Consider the following 18,693-nt stretch of genomic DNA (forward strand, 5'->3'; position numbering starts at 1 on the left):
AAAAAAAAAAAAAAAAAAAAAAAGAAAAATTGTGTTTTAGATTTTACTCTTTTAAAGTTAATTTTTGAAAGCATGATTCCTAGTTGTCTGAAATGGCAAAGCTCTTAACTTTTTCATGCTAAGGAGGACTGAGCCACATTGAAGATGCTTATGCTTAACTCAGATGTGAAAACTAGAGGCCTGAAGACTAATCCTTACTTTATCTTTTTCATGTCTTTTGAAAGGAGGCTTGGATGCTGAGAAGCTATCAGGTGCCTTTATGGGCACCAGAGAAAGAGTCTAAACGCTTGTAGTCAGAGTTAATATATGATTCACTGTGAAGTTAACTGACTCAAAGCAATTAGTTCATGATTTACATTCAGTTGCTAGTGATTTTTTTCTCTTTTCCTATGCGTTTTGTAGAATGCTGTATACCCATTATAGGGCTTCATTACTTTCAGGATTGGAAGCTAATTTTGTCCTAGGGAGAAATACTTGGGTTAAATCTGTAGTGTACTTGCAGTGCCAAGAGAGCATTGGTAAAACTAAAAATGAAAAAAAAAGTAAACTTTATTTAGAAACCTCTCTGGCTATCTTTATAAATCAACACAACAAATCCTGAAAATGTGCCCAATTTCACAGCAATCATTATGATTGCAGAGAAAATAAATATTACTTGTTTTTTCTCTGGTATTATGGCATTGGAACAAAAAAAGCATTTTGTACAACAGTTTTTGGTTAGTGTTACAAATTCAGTCAGACAAACATTTGCTTTGAACAAAAATCTATCAATAGGGTGTATCTGACTTTTATAAAATAATGTAGCAATGTGCATATTCTAGCAAGATATTTAAAATATTCTATCAAAATATTTGGGTGAGTTATTTTATGTGAATTAAAGTGAAATATAAATACTATATAATGTTTCATACTTTTAACCTGGCAGAATGATAATTTTTTAAGTTTTCGTTGCCGGGTAGGTAAGTATTACTGTTTTGGGGAGAAATTTTAAAACTGTTCTTTAATATAAATAATTTTATTTTAATTTACCAATTCTTTTATTGTATAGTTTTCTATAACAAAGCACCTCCCTGTATACACTGTTATATTTGAGTCTTATAAATTGTCCATTTAAAGTAGAATATTCCAAGTAGAAATACATGCAATTTGTTGCACTAACTACCTCTTCTGTATTTGTCTTAGTATCTTTCAATATTTGTTTAGGCGTCTGAGTCACACTGGCAAGAACATTAGGAACATGGCTTTAGGCATATTTTAGTGCTTTGATGGGACTTAGTTACCTGTGCTAGAAAAAGTGGGTGTTAACCTCGATGGTGTCATGTAAGACTTGATTTGTCGTGACTAATTTTAAAATTTTCCTCATTTTTCTTGCCTGCCCCCTGGTGGAGAAAAGTTAGTAAAATCAACACACAGGGTGCATGAAAAGTCTGAAGGTGGGGGGAAAATGTATATAAAAAAAGTAATCATTGCTCATGCGTGTAGTCCCAGAACTTTTGGAGGCCGAGGCAGGAGGATTGTTTGAGCCCAGGAGTTTCAGCCTGGGTGACATGGCAAAACCCTGTCTCTGTTAAAAAAAAAATACAAAACATTAGCCAGATGTGATGGGAGTGCCTATAGTCGCAACTACTTGGGAGACTGAGGTGGGAGGATCACCTGAGCTTGGGAAGTCGAGGCTGCAGTGAGCTGTGATCGCGCCACTCTACTGCAGCCTGAGTGACAAAGTGAGATCCCAGACAAACAAAAAACAAATTATCAATTAATTTAGTATATGAAAATTTAAATATATGTTATCATTTCAGGTTTTATAGTCTTAGCTTCTCAATTTTGGAGGGAACAAATGTGGGACTAAAATTCTAAGAATACATGATTTTCTTAAAGATATGCAAATTTGCTTTACTGATTATGTTTCTGTGTTTCTCAAAATACCTTCTCACTTCTCAGGGGCTTACTGAAGTAACACAAAGTTTAAAAATGGAAAATGAAGAGTTTAAGAAGAGGTTCAGTGATGCTACATCCAAAGCCCTCCAGCTTGAGGAAGATATTGTGTCAGTAACACATAAAGCAATTGAAAAAGAAACTGAGTTAGACAGGTATTTCTCATGCTTTTAAAAAATAAATTCAATAAAAATTTTAAAACTTTAAAACATTATAATGTTACTTTATCATACCTATCTCAGTTTAAAGGACAAACTCAGGAAGGCACAACATGAAAGAGAACAACTTGAATGTCAGTTGAAGACAGAGAAGGATGAGAAGGAACTTTATAAGGTAATGCATTTGTTCCATATTTATTGCCTGTTACTTCAAAAGAAATGACGCCAAAGCTTAGGGGCTGTAGGTCAGCAATTGAGGAGCAGCTTAGCTGAGTGGTTCTGGCTCTAGTCTCTTGTGTAGTTGCAATCAGGATGTTGGCAGGGGCTTCAGTCAGCTGAAGGCTTGATTGGGACTGGAAGATCTGCTTCCGAGATGGCTTACTCACGTGGCTTTTGACAGGAGGCCCTTCAGCTCCTCTTGAAGTGGTCTTTTCATAGGCTGCTTGGATATCCTCACAGCATGGCAGCTAGCTTCTCTCAGAGTGAGTGATTCAGGAGACAGCAAGGAGGAAGTCACAGTCATGTTGTGTATCACCCCTAAAAGTTAGTTTTCAGGGAATTAATTTGCTTCTGTTTTATATACTTAACAGGTAGTGTGTAATAAGAGGTTTAATGACATTAAGATACTTGTTTATCACAATTCATATAACTATTTTTCCTTTTTAAGAACATACATATATATATACCTTGGGGAGAACATTGATTTAGTAATGATCCTGTTTTAGAGTTTGACTTTTAGAATATCTTCAGAGATGTCATTTTGTAAAAATATCATCACTACTAACAAATCTTGACCGCTTAAAGTTTTAATTTTTTTTTAATTTGAGATGGAGTCTTACTCTGTCACCCAGGCTCGAATGCAGTAGCGCAATCTCAGCCCACTGCAAGCTCCACCTCCTGGGTTCACGCCACACTCCTGCCTCGGCCTCCCGTGTAGCTGGGACTACCGGTGCCCGTGACCACCTCCGGCTAATTTTTTTTTTTTTTTTTTAGTAGAGACAGGGTTTCACCATGTTAGTCTGGCTGGTCTCGATCTCCTGACCTCATGATCTGCCCGCCTCAGCCTCCCAAAGTGCTGGGATTACAGGTGTGAGCCACCGCACCCAGCCAATTTTGATTTTATTTTATTTTTAAGCAACCCTGAAATATAGGGTAGTTAGCTTAATTGTCACTAATAATGTTGTGGGTGCAGATTGAGACTTATTTTTTTAAGTGGCTCATAAGCATTTCCTGAAGGCAATTCCAGATGAGGAATTTCAAGAACATGCTGAGTTAAGTCCGTTTCTTATTAAGTCAGTTTAATGAGCTGATGATTATGAAAATCAGGTAGTGTTTTAAAGTGATGCTGCAAGGGTGTTGGCTGCTGATGCCTTCAGAGAATCAGGAGTTAATATTCTATCCTTGTGAACAAGAATTAGTCCTTCAGCATTCTGTACATTTAAAGAGTAAAGTTCAAGAAGTAAGTTAATTCATTTCTCCTCAGTACTCTTAACCAAAGTAAGATATACTTGATAGTGGACACTAGGGGTCTGTACTTACAATTCCAGTTATTGAATTTGATTTGTGTATCTGTTAGGAGCAAATCTGCAATAGCGAAAGTCACGGGAAAATCAACATAGTTGGGTTAGTCAACAAATACATTTTTCGGCACATTAAAACTAAGTGATGTCGTACTTTTAGCCTGCAGAAAATGGAATTGTTTGAGATGTTGTTTTTGAATGTACCCCTTCTAGTTTTCCAGAGTCTTGTCATGCCAGATTTGAGTATGCCAAGTAACATAATTTGTTTCCCCAAAACAACAGCCAAATCTGTTTGCATTTTTAAAGAGAACCTGAAACCATTAAATCAAAGGAAAAGACTTTAGAGATCAGGTAATGTTGTTAGGCCTTAGAATAATCTCTATGGAAAATAAAAAAGCTTAGAAAAGCTGCGTTCTGCTCCTGCATGCTTGACTAGTCATTTGGCAGAACCTGGGTCTCCTAAATCCTAGTCGTCCAGTATGTCTTTCCTTCCTTTCATTATCTTTGGGCTAGAAATATAATGGTATTTTAAACTTTGACTAACTTAGGTCATGGAGTTAGAATATTCTTGACATTTTCAAACACCATTACAGGTACATTTGAAGAATACAGAAATAGAAAATACCAAGCTTATGTCAGAGGTCCAGACTTTAAAAAATTTAGATGGGAATAAAGAAAGTGTGATTACTCATTTCAAAGAAGAGATTGGCAGGCTGCAGTTGTGTTTGGCTGAAAAGGAAAATCTGCAAAGGACTTTCCTGCTTACAACCTCAAGTAAAGTAAGTACTTTTGCTGTATGTATTTGAAGATTGTAAAACATACCTATGAAATGTATGCAATATGATTTTCATTTTAATTCCCCAACCTTTTGTTTTGAAAAAGTTCAAATTTACAAAACAATTGGAAGAACAGAACAGTGTATACTAATGTATGCTAAAATATTTTGCTTTTCTTTGTTTTATCTACCCCATTTATATGCCCTTTTTTCCTGAGTGATGTGAATTGCAAGTATTATGATAATTTACTCTAAATACTTTAGCATGTCTCCTTTATGAACAAGTACATTCTTCTCCATAGTCATAACACCATTATTACACCTAAGAATTTAGCATTGATTAATAGTCATTCTTGTATATAGTTTGTTCACATTCAAATTGCCCCAAATATATTCTTATATAACCTTTAAAATTTTGTGATTCAGAGTTAAAGACTATATATTATTTTGATTGTTGTATTTTGAGTCTCTTTCAATCTAGAATAGTGTCCCTACACTTTTTATGACATTGATATTTTTGGAGAAGACAGGCTAGTCTGAGAAAATGTTTATAATCTGGATTTGTCTGTTCTCATGACTAGATTCAGGTGAGACATTTTTGCAAGAAAAGACATAGATGATGTTTTGTCCATCCTGTTGGAGTCATATCAGAAATTATATAATGTTGATTTGTTCCATTCTTGATAATGTTAGGTTTAATAATTTGTTTAAAGTTATGCCTACCTGTCTCTGTATAGGTGCCTTTCTTTTTTTCTTTGTGATTATTAAGCAATCTGTATAAACACCCTATTCTCCAACAGCCTTTCCCCAATGGTTTTATAGTCCTTTGATGCTCCTTACCTGCAGCAGCTATTACCTTGGTAATAATTAATGATAGAAAAATGGTGATTTAAAAAATTCTATTATTCCTTCTATGTTTATTTGTAGGTAATCTTTTATAATGAGGAAGTTCCTGTCACCCCTCCCTCTTTTTTTAATGTAACTTTGTACTTACAGATTTTTTGTTGCATATTTTGAATAATCATCATTATTCTTTTTCGTACCCAAATGGTTCTGAATTTAACCAGGGGAATCTTTTCAAGCCTGCTTTTTTGTCCTGATATGTTCCTATAATGCTTTGAATACTTACTTGCTTTATGGCACAACTGTATGTTCTAACTTCAGGTTGTTCCCCCAGACCTGATGTTACCATTTCTCCAAGAAACTCTGGTTTTTTTAGTAGGTAATGGTATTTTGAAACCAAGAACTGGATCCTGTTGCTACTATGGGGCTGCTGCTTTGCACTTTCAGTGGGTATTTTGCATCTTTAATTTATATTGATAGCTCCAGTTCAGGTTTAGTACCTTAGGATTCTTCTTTCCTTTGCTCCATTCCATATTTTTATCTCTCTTCTCCCAGTGTGAGAACTCTTGTTTCTAAAACATTGTTATTACTCATGTGTTTCCATCTAGCCATACATACCAATGGTTTCACAATTATTACATCAATGCCACTTCCAATAATAAATCTACTAAATAAAGCTAAGGTATTTTTACAGCCCTTTTTTCTTAGAAGATGTTTCACTAAGGATATATAGATCACCATGTTCAAAAGTTACTTGAACTATTTTTTTTTGCATACATATATTATAAATTTGTAATATAATTTCATTTGTTTGTATTTAACTTTAATGTTTGCTTTTATTCTGTTTGATTTAATTTTATTTTTTGAATATGTAAAACAGTTGCTTTGTTAAGAAGTCAAAATGATAGAAAAATTTTACTCTGAGGTCTCAATCTTTTCCTTATTTTTTTAAACCCTTTTCTTACCTATACCCATAGGTAAACATTTTCATAAGTTTCTAGTTTATTCTTATGTTTCTTTTTGTACAAATAAGCTTATATATGCATGTGTACATGTACATACATACTTCTTTATCCTCTTCTTTCTTAAAAAAGGTGGCACTACTATACATTTGCATCTTTTTCTCACTGAACAAAATAAGTTGCTAGTTATTCCATATCAGTTCGTAGAGATCTTCCTCATTTGAAAAAAATGGCCACATAATATTCCATTATATAGATTTGCCTTGATTGATTCATTATTTCTTATGATGTTATTTTTAGTAATTTGCTATTAAAAATACTCAGACATAGTTAATGTAATACCTAAAATGTCAGAAGTGCATGACATTTAGAATTAATGATTAATCCTTGTTACTTTTTTTTTTTTTTGAGGCAGAGTCTCGCTCTGTCGCCCGGGCTGGAGTGCAGTGGCCGGATCTCAGCTCACTGCAAGCTCCGCCTCCCGGGTTTACGCCATTCTCCTGCCTCAGCCTCCCAAGTAGCTGGGACTACAGGCACCCGCCACCTCACCCGGCTAGTTTTGTATTTTAGTAGAGACGAGGTTTCACCGTGTTCGCCAGGATGGTCTCGATCTCCTGACCTCGTGATCCGCCCATCTCGGCCTCCCAAAGTGCCGGGATTACAGGCTTGAGCCACTGCGCCCGGCCAATCCTTGTTACTTTTTAATGTAACAGATTGCCAATGCAAACATGAGAAGTGTATTTGATTATTTGTTATTTAATAAGATGCTAAAATTTCTCTAAGCATCTTTTCCTATTTAAGCAAGACTTCTGTGAGGAAAAGCATAGTTATGGAAGTACCTGAGAAAATGAGTACTAGTTGCTAAAGCTTTTAAAAGATTGTAAAAGTAGTTTGAGGTTATGGTTATAAAAAAATTTAAACAGTATGTGAGGGTACAGAGTAAAATGTAACCCTCATCCCTTCTCAGATAAGTCAATATTGAATTTATGAATATACGTATATTTATATTTTAACACAAATTAGAATTTGTACATTTTTTCCTTTTTTAAAAAATTTATAAATGGATATCTTGCACTGTGATACACATGTGGATCTTTTTCATACATCGTAACAGCTGCCTCGTATTTCTTCTCTTCATTTAACAACTGTATAGTATATGTTTTTTGATTGTTTATAGTCTTCAGCTTTTATAAGCATCCTGCAGTAAACATCCTTATAGCAATATGTAGGCACATTTATAATCCATAGAATAAATTCTTTCAAGTAGAATTACTGGGTCAATGAGTATTTAAATTTTGATAGTTATTTTCAAATTACCTTTCAAAAAAATGTTCTGTTGATTTTTTTTATTCCCACCAAGAGTATATGAGATATGTATTGTTTGTAATGAGTGCACAGACTTTGATAATATGGGAGTAGTGTATCGTAGTTTATCATAAATTCTCATATTGGTAGACATTTTAGGTTCTTAATAATTTTTCATTATTTTAGTATTTTGTTGAATCCTTGTAAAGCTAAACCTATGTCTGCCCTTTGATAATTTTCTTGGAAACTTACGGAAATAAAATTGCTAGATCAAAAGCTGTGAGAATTTTTAAGCTGCTGATGAATGTCGTAAACATCTGATGAGAAAAGGTGCCAGTTACAGTTTATATAAGCCCACCTGTTTGTGAATGTGCCAGTTTCTCAAAACCCATGCAAATATTGGAATGTTACTGGTTTTTAATCTTTGTTAGTTTGCGAGGTGAATGGCATTTATTTTAACTTATTTATTTGATTGTTAGTGAGTTGAATTTTTTACTGCATAATCGCATTTATTTCTTTAAAAAGTTTTGTATGTTCATGACTTGACTTTTTTTGTTTTGTTTCTCCTTTTCCTATTGACTAGAAAAGTTATTTATGTCAAGTATTATTATACCTTTCTTGAATATATTACATATAATTTTCTTCTAGTTCTTTTTTAACCAAAATTTTTGGTGTTACAAAGAAGCTTTTGGAATGATTTTTTTTGGGTAGTCATACAAAATGAGGGTCAGTATTTCTAGGAGGGGAGATTCTGGGGGATGGGATCTTTTGTTTGAGCCTCAGTTTGGGCAGGTCCTTAAGCACTGGGTATGTTGCCTGACTCGCTGTACTTTAGGTTCCTTGTGTATGAAGTAGTAGCAGTGAAACGAAGTACACAGGGTTGTTATAGAGGGAACCTAAAACAAAGTTACTTCTTAAGTTTTTTGTAGGCGTATACTCTGTAAGTCATGAGTAGAAAAATCAATATCTGAAATTTTGGCCCTGTTGAAATATGCGAAAATTGTTTCTGCTTCTGTTTTTTACTTGAGTGGTTGAATTACAAATATATTTATCTGCTTTCTTCAGGAAGATAATTTTTTTTTAAAGGAGCAACTTCGTAAAGCAGAGGAACAGGTTCAGGCAACTCGGCAAGAAGTTGTCTTTCTGGCTAAAGAACTTAGTGATGCTGTCAACGTACGAGACAGAACAATGGCAGACCTGCATACTGCACGCTTGGAAAATGAGAAAGTGAAAAAGCAGTTAGCTGATGCAGTGGCAGAACTTAAACTAAATGCTATGAAAAAAGATCAGGTAAAGCAAGTTAATTTTGAATTTGCATTTTGATTTAAAAAACCACTATAATCTCACAAAATTGTAAATTGTGTTAAAATAAGGCAGGTCAGATTTCTGATCAGAGAATGTTAAATTTTCATTCCTTTTGTTTAGTCATTGTGACTTCTTGGCTTACAGTTAATGTATGCTGTAAGAAAAACTTGTGTGAGCGAATTCTTAATGGTTGGTGAAAGCTGCCCTATTAATTAAATATGTTGATGTCAGATATGTATTGCTTTGTTTGGAATTTCTTACTAGCTGTATAAAACAGTATTATGGTTGTTTAAGAGATTAATAATTGCTCTTCAGGAGGTGGATTATTTTTCTCTAGTTTTTTAAATGAACCTTAGTCCTAAGAATGTAAAACTGGACTTAACAAGAGACCCTGTGTTGCTCTGTAACCAAAATCCCAAAATAAAGAAAAAAGTGGCCGGGAGCGTGGCTCACACCTATAATCTCAGCACTTTGGGGGGCTGAGGTGGGAAGATAGCTTGAGCCCAGAAGTTCAAGACCAGCTTGGGCAACATAGTGAGACCTCATCTCTAAAAAAAATTTCAAAAATTAGCCAGGTGTAGTGGTGTGCACATGTAGTCCCAGCTAGTCAGAAGGCTGAGGCAAGAGGATTGCTTGAGCCAGGAGGTCAAGGCTGCAGTGAGCCATAATTGGGCCACTGTGTTTCAGCCTGGGTGACAGAACAAGACTCTGTCTCAGAAAAAAAGAAAAAAAAAAGAAAAAAGTAAGATTGAAGTTGAGGTTACTGTTAACATTAGGAGATACCAGATTTTTATTTTTTCTTAGAATGTTTGTTTCTTTCTAGGACAAGACTGATACACTGGAACAGGAACTAAGAAGAGAAGTTGAAGATCTGAAACTCCGCCTTCAGATGGCTGCAGACCATTATAAAGAAAATTTAAGGAATGCCAAAGACTCCAAAACAAATAAACAAACTTTCAGATCAATCAGTAAGTATCATTAAATTTACGCATAGTAAAGTATCTTGTTAGTATTTTATTTGAAAANAAAAAAGAAAAAAAAAAGAAAAAAGTAAGATTGAAGTTGAGGTTACTGTTAACATTAGGAGATACCAGATTTTTATTTTTTCTTAGAATGTTTGTTTCTTTCTAGGACAAGACTGATACACTGGAACAGGAACTAAGAAGAGAAGTTGAAGATCTGAAACTCCGCCTTCAGATGGCTGCAGACCATTATAAAGAAAAATTTAAGGAATGCCAAAGACTCCAAAAACAAATAAACAAACTTTCAGATCAATCAGTAAGTATCATTAAATTTACGCATAGTAAAGTATCTTGTTAGTATTTTTATTTGAAAATCAAATTTGTAATATTCTATATATTAACCTTTTAAATATAATTTATCTCTGCTTGATTTCAAGTCATTGGCCGAATATTGTCATAACTCTTCCTTAAAAAAGTCTGGAATTTTAATTTACTGGACAGCCAACAAAGGAAAGCAAGGGCAGCAGCAAGGAAAAAACAAAGAGAAAAAACAGTCCTCTTTTCTAGATAATTTCCCTCTTAAGTTCTTGATGAATATCTTTATCACTTAAAACTCAATACTTATTATTGACTTTTGTGACAATGACATCTATTCTCATTGGAGTTCACCATTAATCATCCCTTGGTCTTAGATGGTTTCTCAGTTGTAATCGGCAAGTTCTTCCTACTCATATCAGGAAGATTCCTATTCCTATTAGATTAGGAACAGTTAAAGAGTGTTAGCTAATTCTTTTGTATTCCATTTGAGAATAGGTAGGTAGATTTGTAATACAGCCAAGAAAATGTTTTTATTTTGAGGTATGTATGTTTCAGTGTGGGTCCTTAAATTGTACTTAAATACAGGGCTTGCTATCTGAGGAACTCCTGGAAATGTAGAAGAAACATAGTTAAAACCTGAATATGATGCATATGATACTTTCCTGGTCCTACTTTTTTAAATCAGAGGAGACAAGCATGTAGTAAAGTAGGAAGGGTTTTGTGAAAAAATATGATACTTTAAGTATGACTCATCCACATGTATGAATTTGGCCTGGGGCCTTTTGAGTACGTTATAACTTTGTAGTAGATTTCTGTGAATGACTTATTTTGGTGGTGTTTTGATGAGTTTATAAGAAAAAGCAAAATATGGTATATTTCTTTTGCAACATTTAGGTCAGTGAGGAAAATGATGTGTATAACTTTAGTCTTCGTTGGCATTTAAAACAAGAGCAGCTTTTGTGGACTTCTTAGGATTTCCTAAAGTAATATGTAAAAATATTATTTACTTAGTTACTGCAAGAAGGAAATATAACTAATTCGTTGACTCATTTAACAACTTATTAACATTTCGAATAGGCTAATAATAGTAATGTCTTCACAAAGAAAATGGGGAATCAACAGAAAGTGAATGATGCTTCAGTAAACACAGACCCAGCCACTTCTGCCTCTACTGTAGATGTAAAGCCATCACCTTCTGCAGGTAAAAATCTTTTAGACTTTTTGTGGAGGGTGGTGTACATTGGAAAGTACTTATACTGCCTTCTTCCATGTGTAAGAACTTCAGGGTGTTCATAAAAATTTTCATGTGATAAGTGAAGGAATTGAGGCAACGAGAAAATAAGGGTATAAATGTAAAATAGAGTCATGCATGTGGTGAATATACAAAACATGAATATATAAAATGTGAATGTAAACTAGTAGTTATCTTCTTGAGACTATTCACACATGTTAAAAATGAGCTGGTGCTTGTGAGTACTAATTTGGGCTACATAGGACAAAAGCCACGAATTGAATTTTTACTTGATGTTCCATTAAATCTATGGAATTTTGAAGCATTTTATTTGTGGATTTTAATTTTTAAATTCTGCAGGGGAAAATAATCCCTTATTATTCTCATGTTTTTCTGTTTATTCATTTATTTTGGCTGCTTTGGATCAATGGGGTACTTCTTCCCTTGTCAATGTACCTGTTGGCTGATGGAGTTAAGTTTTTATTAGTTTATTACCTTATAGAACAGAATAGAAAGACATAGTGAAAACATGAATAATATGAAAATTTGGGTTAACTAGGTTTTCATCTGTCCTAATTTTTTCACTTTTATATAAATTTGACAGTAATGACATTAAATACTAGAGAAAGTATATTTTCTTGTTTAGTGTATGGAGTAATTGATCTTTTAAGTCTTTTTAAATGTAAACATCTTAGACTATTAAATATTAGGTTTATTCCCTGTAGGACAGAATTGAGTCTTCTGTTTCCATGTATCTTTTGTAGTAACTAAAATGGTGTTATAGGGTATTTACTTAATAAAGACTTAGTGGTAATGAAGGGCTAGAAGAATGATTTAAAATGTGTTCTTGGCTGAGTGTGGTAGCATGTAGTGTCCTAGCTACTCTGGAAGCTGTGGCAAGAGGATCACTTGAGCCCACGAGTTTGAGGCTGGCCTGGGCAACGTAGTGAGACCCTGGCTTTCAGAGAGGGGAAAGAGAATTCTCAGAGTATGGTTTTCCTACTTACCCTGTCTATTCACTTATATAAGGAGAACAATTTTTGTGCTGTTTTGGAAGTCTTTTAGCAAAATTTTTTTTTTGTTTTGAGATGGAGTCTCACTTTGTCGCCCAGGATGGAGTGCAGTGGCGTGATCTTGGCTCACTCCAATCTCTGCCTCCCGGGTTCAAGCGATTCTTGCCTCAGCCTCCTGAGTAGCTGGGACTACAGGCGCGTGTCACCATGCCTGGCTAATTTTTTGTGTTTTTAGTAGAGACACAGTTTCACCGTGTTAGCCAGGATGGTCTTGATCTCCTGCCTCAGCCTCAGCCCGCCTTGGCCTCCCAAAGTGCTGGGATTACAGGCATGAGCCACCACGCCCGGCCACTTTTTAGCAAATTTTTTAAAAATCAAAGAATAATCCTTTATTATTGAACGTGAACTTGATTCTAGCTAAACGCACATTTAAAAATTCTCAACTAGAGTTTATATATCCTTCTTTGTATATCTAGGATATAAATAGATATTTCTGTCCTTCAGTATTCCATTTATTGTATTTTACAATATACTGACCTTTAAGTTATTCTGAACAGGAAGATAATATAAGGGGCAAAATACTTTTTAACAGTCTTATTTTCTGCCTTCCTACAGCAGAGACAGATTTTGACATAGTAACAAAGGGGCAAGTCTGTGAAATGACCAAAGAAATTGCTGACAAAACAGAAAAGTATAATAAATGTAAACAACTCTTGCAGGTAAGTTAACTACCTTGTAAATGAAAGAGGTTTATAAAATCTTGATGACTTAGCTTACTTTTATTGTTTTGATTGATGGGTATCTTTGAGTTTCTTTCCCATCCCCATATACTGTTACTTAGTTTCACTTTTGGGATGATGTGGGCATTTTGTGTACCTGTTCACATAGGCATGTGTGTAACATCATGAGACCTAAAGTTATTATTTTCTTTTCACCTAATAAAGTGTTCTTGTTTGGGTAATGGGCACATAGTTAATTGAGGTTAGAAATTATTATCTATCATCGTATAAAGATTCATGAGAAATATTTGAACTTCATAAAAGGAAAGTGCTGTTTTTAAATTTACTATTATAGGCCAGGTGCGGTGGCTGATGCCTATAATCTCAGCACCTTGGGAGGTTGACGTGGGTGGATCGCTTGAGGCCAGGAGTTCAAGACCAGTCTGGCCAACATGGTGAAACCCTGTCTGTACTGAAAATACAAAAATTAGCCAGGTCGTGGTGGAGCATGCCTGTAGTCCCAGCTACAGTCTCCTGAGGCAGGAGAATCACTTGAATCCAGGAGGCGGAGGTTGCGGTGAGCCGAGATTGCACACTGCACTCCAGCCTAGGCAACAGAGCGAGCCTCTGTCAAAAAAAAAAAAATAATACAATAAATTACTATTATAATAGCAAAGATTTTTACATCTTAAAGTGATTAGACTTGCATAGTGGAAAAGGGAATGAACCACATGAGTTGTCTCTTATGGTGTTGTTTATTTTCATTATTATTATTATTACTATTATTTTTGAGACAGAGTCTCACTCTGTCGCTCAGGCTGGAGGGCAGTGGTGCGATCTCAGCTCACTGCAAGCTCCGCCTCTTGGGTTCACGCCGTTCTCCTGTCTCAGCCTCCCAAGTAGCTGGGACTACAGGCGCCCGCCACCACGCCTGGCTTATTTTTTTGTATTTTTAGTAGAGACAGGGTTTCACTACATTAGCCAGGATGGTCTCGATCTCCCAACTTCATAATCTGCTCACCTCGGCCTCCCAAAGTGCTGGGATTACAGGCGTGAGCCACCGTGCCCAGCCTATTTTGATTATTTTAAATAGCATCATTCAGACTTTTCTGGTTTGCAGCCTTCTTGGTGTAGTATTCACTACTTGAATATTTAAAGGAAAAGGGAAAATGCTTCTCATTTATATCAATTTGGCATGGAGAGGAAAAGTGTTGTTTGTGTATGTGATTTTTGTTTGTTTTATTAAATGTGCTTTTTTGTGTGTGTTTTTGTGTGCATTGGGGAGGGGAGGGGCCTTGTTTAGAGCTATAGAATAAAATTTACACATTAGCTTAATGTTACTGTAATTTAATTTACAGTAATTATTTAAAATATTTTTGTTAGTTATAAATAGCAAAATCTTTTAACCAAAGTTAAAATGAATTTTTTTTTTTTTTTTTTTTTGCTTGAGAGAATCTTGTAGAAGGGTTGATTAGAACAGTTTTGAGTTCAGGGTAGTTGTTTGTAGGACTGAACTACATTTTCATTAAAGATGAAACAGTTCTGGATGAATATTTCAAGATTTTCTACAGAAATAGTATTGAAAGGAAGGTAGAATAATGTTCAAGCAAAACCTTCCTCAGGGTGCTTTTTTTTTTTTTAACAACCATATTGAGGTATAATTGAAATCCAGTGAATTATACATACCTAAAGTATACAGTTGGATCAGTTTTGACATACACAATTGTGAAACTATCACCACAGTGCCATCACTCTTCCAGTTTTTTTGGTACGTGTTTGCAACACATCTCTTTCGTTATCCTTATCTCCGGGAAATCATTGGCCTGCTTTCTGTCACTATCAATTAGCCTGCATTTTAGACAATTTTATAAAATGGAGTCATGTAATATATACTTTTTTCCACCCACTTTCAGCATGATTATTTGAGATTTATTCATACTATTGCTTATATTTATTCCTTTTTATTGTATCATTTGTTTATCCATTCCCCACTTAATGGGTATTTGGGGTTGTTTTTTGGCTGGTACAAATAAAGATTCTTATGAACATTTGTTTACAAGTTGTTTATAGACATATGGATTTTTTGGTTTCTTTTGGGTAAATATCTAGGAGTGAATTGCCTGGGTGATACAGCAGTTGAATGTTTAACTCTATAAGAAATTACTGGCTGGGTGCAGTGGCTCATGTCTGTAATCCCAGCACTTTGGGAGGCTGAGGTGGGAGGATCACTTGAGGTCAGGAGTTTGTGACCAGCCTGGCTAACATGGTGAAACCCCTTCTCCACTAAAAATACAAAAATTAGCCGGGCATGGTGGTGCACTCCTGTAATCCCAGTTACACAGGAGGCTGGGGCAGGAGAATCACTTGAACCTGGGAGGTGGAGGTTGCAGTGAGCCAAGGCTGCGCCACTGCACTCCAGCCTGGGTGACAGAGTGAGATTCTGTCTCAAAAAAAAGAAATTACCAAACTGTTTTGTAAAGTGTTTGTATCATTTTACATAGCCAGCCTAATGGGTGTGTACTGACAGCTCATTGTGGTTTTAATGTGCATTTCTGTAATGACTTGATGTTCAGCATCTTTTCTTATGCTTATTTGCTCTTTATCTCTTTTTGTGTGAGTGGTCAGATCTTTTTGGTAGTTTAAACATTGGGTTGTTCACCTTGAGTTGTATTTCTTTTTTTCTGGATATGTCTTTTGTCTGATATAGGTAACGTGAATATTTTCTCCAAGTCTGTAGCTTGCCTTTTCATTTCCTTAATGATGTTTTAGAAAACAGAATTTTAATTTTGAAAAAGTATAGTTTATCAGTTCATTTATGTTTTATGCTTTTTACCTTCTAAGGAATGGTTTGCCTAATCCAAGGAGATAAAGATTTTCTCCTGTGTTGTCTTCTAGAAGTTTTATAATCAGCTTTTCTATTTAGGTCTGTGAATCATTTTAATTTTTGTGTATGGTATGAGATATGGAATGTATGGTATGGATATTCAACTGACCTAGCATTATTTGTTTAAAAGATTTTCCTCTCCATTGAATTGCTCAAAGTATATTTTTAGGTGTTCACATTGAACAAAATGTTCCAAGTGGAACTGGCCTAATTACCTTTTTGTCATGATTTGTAGCTCCTGCTTTATGATAATCTGGGTTGTAGAGAAGATCAATGTATAAGAAGTCAACCTAAAAATTATCTTGGTCAACAAATCCTGGAGTTTATCAATGTATGGAAACAACAGCATTATACATATGACATTATTTCCTCCCTTTGCAAAAATAATATATACTTACTGTGAAATGTTGTAGTGTTCCAGAAATGAAAAGTAGAGATGGCAAAAATTACCTCTATCATTCTGATCCCCTGAGATAAGAACTATTAATATTTTGGTTTATATTTTTGTATACAACACAAACATAGATATTATAACTGTGTAAAACAACTTATAAACAAAAATGGATTATATTATATCTTCTTTTTTAGCAACTTGCTATTTTCAATTAATGTATCTTAACACTTTTTCTTGTCAACTTGTACATCTGCCTTATTTAAAAATATATATACTATTTCGTTGTGTGGATAGAAAATGATTTATCCAATTGTCTATTAATAGACATTTGATTAGTTCAGTTTTTATGCTGTTACAACAGTGTTATAATAAACATTCAGCCCAGCCCATATCTAAGTACGTGGCTATAGATTTTCACTCTACATGGATTTAAAATCTTTTGGTAATGATACTAATTTCATTTAGGATGAGAAAGCAAAATGCAATAAATATGCTGATGAACTTGCAAAAATGGAGCTGAAATGGAAAGAACAAGTGAAAATTGCTGAAAATGTAAAATTTGAACTAGCTGAAGTACAAGACAATTATAAAGTAAGTTTGGTACTCATTGTATGTAAACTTAAGGCATAAACTTTTGAAAATTTGTTATGTATAATTTTATTCAATCTAATGTACATTTTAAATATGGATAATTGATAGTTTTTTCTACAAGTAAAAATGTACTATATAGTTACATGAATACTGTTCATTAACTTTGAATTGAGAAAATGGATACCATTTGGGTTGCTATTGTGGCTTTAATTCTGTGGATTCAGATGGCTGTTAAAATTACATCTTTTAATTGTATTTATTTTTAAAGGTGAAAAGTGATCATTATCCTCCTGTTCATTTTGAAACAAACATGAATGCTTATGTAAAATTATTTTAGAATGGTTGAGTGTAGTGACCCACTCCTGTAATCCCAGCACTTTGGGAGGCTGAGGTGGGCGAATCACGAGGTCAGGAGTTTGAGACCAGCCTGGCCAATGTAGTGAAACCCTGTCTCTACTAAAAATACAAAAAATTAGCCAGGCGTGGTGGTGGGCACCTGTAATCCCAGCTACTCGGGAAGCTGAGGCAGGAGAATCACTTGAACCCTAGAGGCAGAGGCTGCAGTGAGCCAAGATCATGCCATTACACTCCAGCCCGGGTGGCAGTGCAAGACTCTTTCTCAAAATAAATAAATAAATAAATAAACAATTAAAAATAAAAATAAAAAGAAAGTTAGAAAAAAAAAAAAAACAAAAACAAAAAACAAAAAACATAGGCTGTCTAGCTACTTAATAAGTAGAAATATGTATTTCTTCTAAGGAATAAAGTATAATTTAATATATTTTAAGAAATGTATATAGATATAATTTACATTTTTTTTTTGACTGAAGACCAGGAATTCTAAATGGTTTAAATATCATAGCTAATTCTACCTGTGATCTAATTTTAAAATTAGAATTACTTTAGTTTTTCCCTGTAGGGGCTGGAGATGTAGGACATTACAGACTAAGATACATTAGCTTATTATTTCTGTGACCCTTGTGGATATTCTTTTCAATAACTGGCAACTTCCTTAACTATTAAGTGTGAATCGTGAATTCATATGAAAAGAATTTTTTGCATATTGACTAGGAAAATGATTTAGTAAATGTTTACTGAAGCCTATTTTACATAAAGTACTATGTTAGATATGTGGGCAATCACATAAGGCACAGTGGTATGCTTAAGGAGTTTATAATCTAGTAGATTGCTAGAAGTGTAATGGTAGTGTGCACAAAATTTTCACACCACCCTAGGTAATCATCTGTAAACCATGGGAAGCTGAACAGATAATTTTATTTCATTAGTGTTAAAAGTAAGCATTGAGATCAAACAGCATATCTAAAATTATGTAGCTGGTAAATGTGTTTGGCTTTTTATTTAGTTCCTTTTGCCCTATTTTGTACTATTTTGACATGGACTAACACCGACCAGACAAGGCAAAATGTGATAAAGCTCCACATGAATGATAAGTTTAATTGCCTTAGAGTTGTTTCCAATCAAATATTTAGGGGGAAGACATTATGGAGTAACTACACCTTTGAAAGAACAAACTGGAGGGGAGGAGAAGCAGAGCTAGGGAAAGGAAGCAGCAGCATTCTATGTAGATGGAAGAGCATTAAGACACACTCGGAGTTGAGAAATGGAGCACGTAGTCTGCGAACTGTGAGCAGTCTTGATCATTAGGACTTGTGTCTGTAATAGAGTAGCTTAGGCTTGAATGATAGCTTGAAGCCAGGTTTTAGGCCTAAAATGGAATTTCGGTGCTAGTTCTATTAAGAATTTTCTAGGAGAAAAGA

At 34.6% G+C, this 18,693-nt stretch overlaps 1 protein-coding gene across 1 annotated transcript in view; it reads left to right on the forward strand.

Annotated features, from left to right (window-relative positions):
• The window catches only part of TAX1BP1 (Tax1 binding protein 1), an 89,214-nt gene that overhangs the window by 47,272 nt on the left and 23,249 nt on the right, over window positions 1-18,693 (forward strand). The window contains exons 6-13 of the mRNA XM_017881470.1: window positions 1,942-2,090; window positions 2,178-2,268; window positions 4,207-4,392; window positions 8,564-8,788; window positions 9,935-10,081; window positions 11,161-11,284; window positions 12,943-13,046; window positions 16,790-16,915. Coding sequence (XP_017736959.1) covers window positions 1,942-2,090; window positions 2,178-2,268; window positions 4,207-4,392; window positions 8,564-8,788; window positions 9,935-10,081; window positions 11,161-11,284; window positions 12,943-13,046; window positions 16,790-16,915 — 1,152 coding nt within the window. The remainder of the gene's footprint in view (window positions 1-1,941; window positions 2,091-2,177; window positions 2,269-4,206; window positions 4,393-8,563; window positions 8,789-9,934; window positions 10,082-11,160; window positions 11,285-12,942; window positions 13,047-16,789; window positions 16,916-18,693) is intronic.

The sequence above is a fragment of the Rhinopithecus bieti genome, unplaced genomic scaffold, assembly GCF_001698545.2.
Source record: "Rhinopithecus bieti isolate Rb0 unplaced genomic scaffold, ASM169854v2 scaffold_13014, whole genome shotgun sequence".
In the NCBI taxonomy this organism is placed as follows: domain Eukaryota; kingdom Metazoa; phylum Chordata; class Mammalia; order Primates; family Cercopithecidae; genus Rhinopithecus; species Rhinopithecus bieti.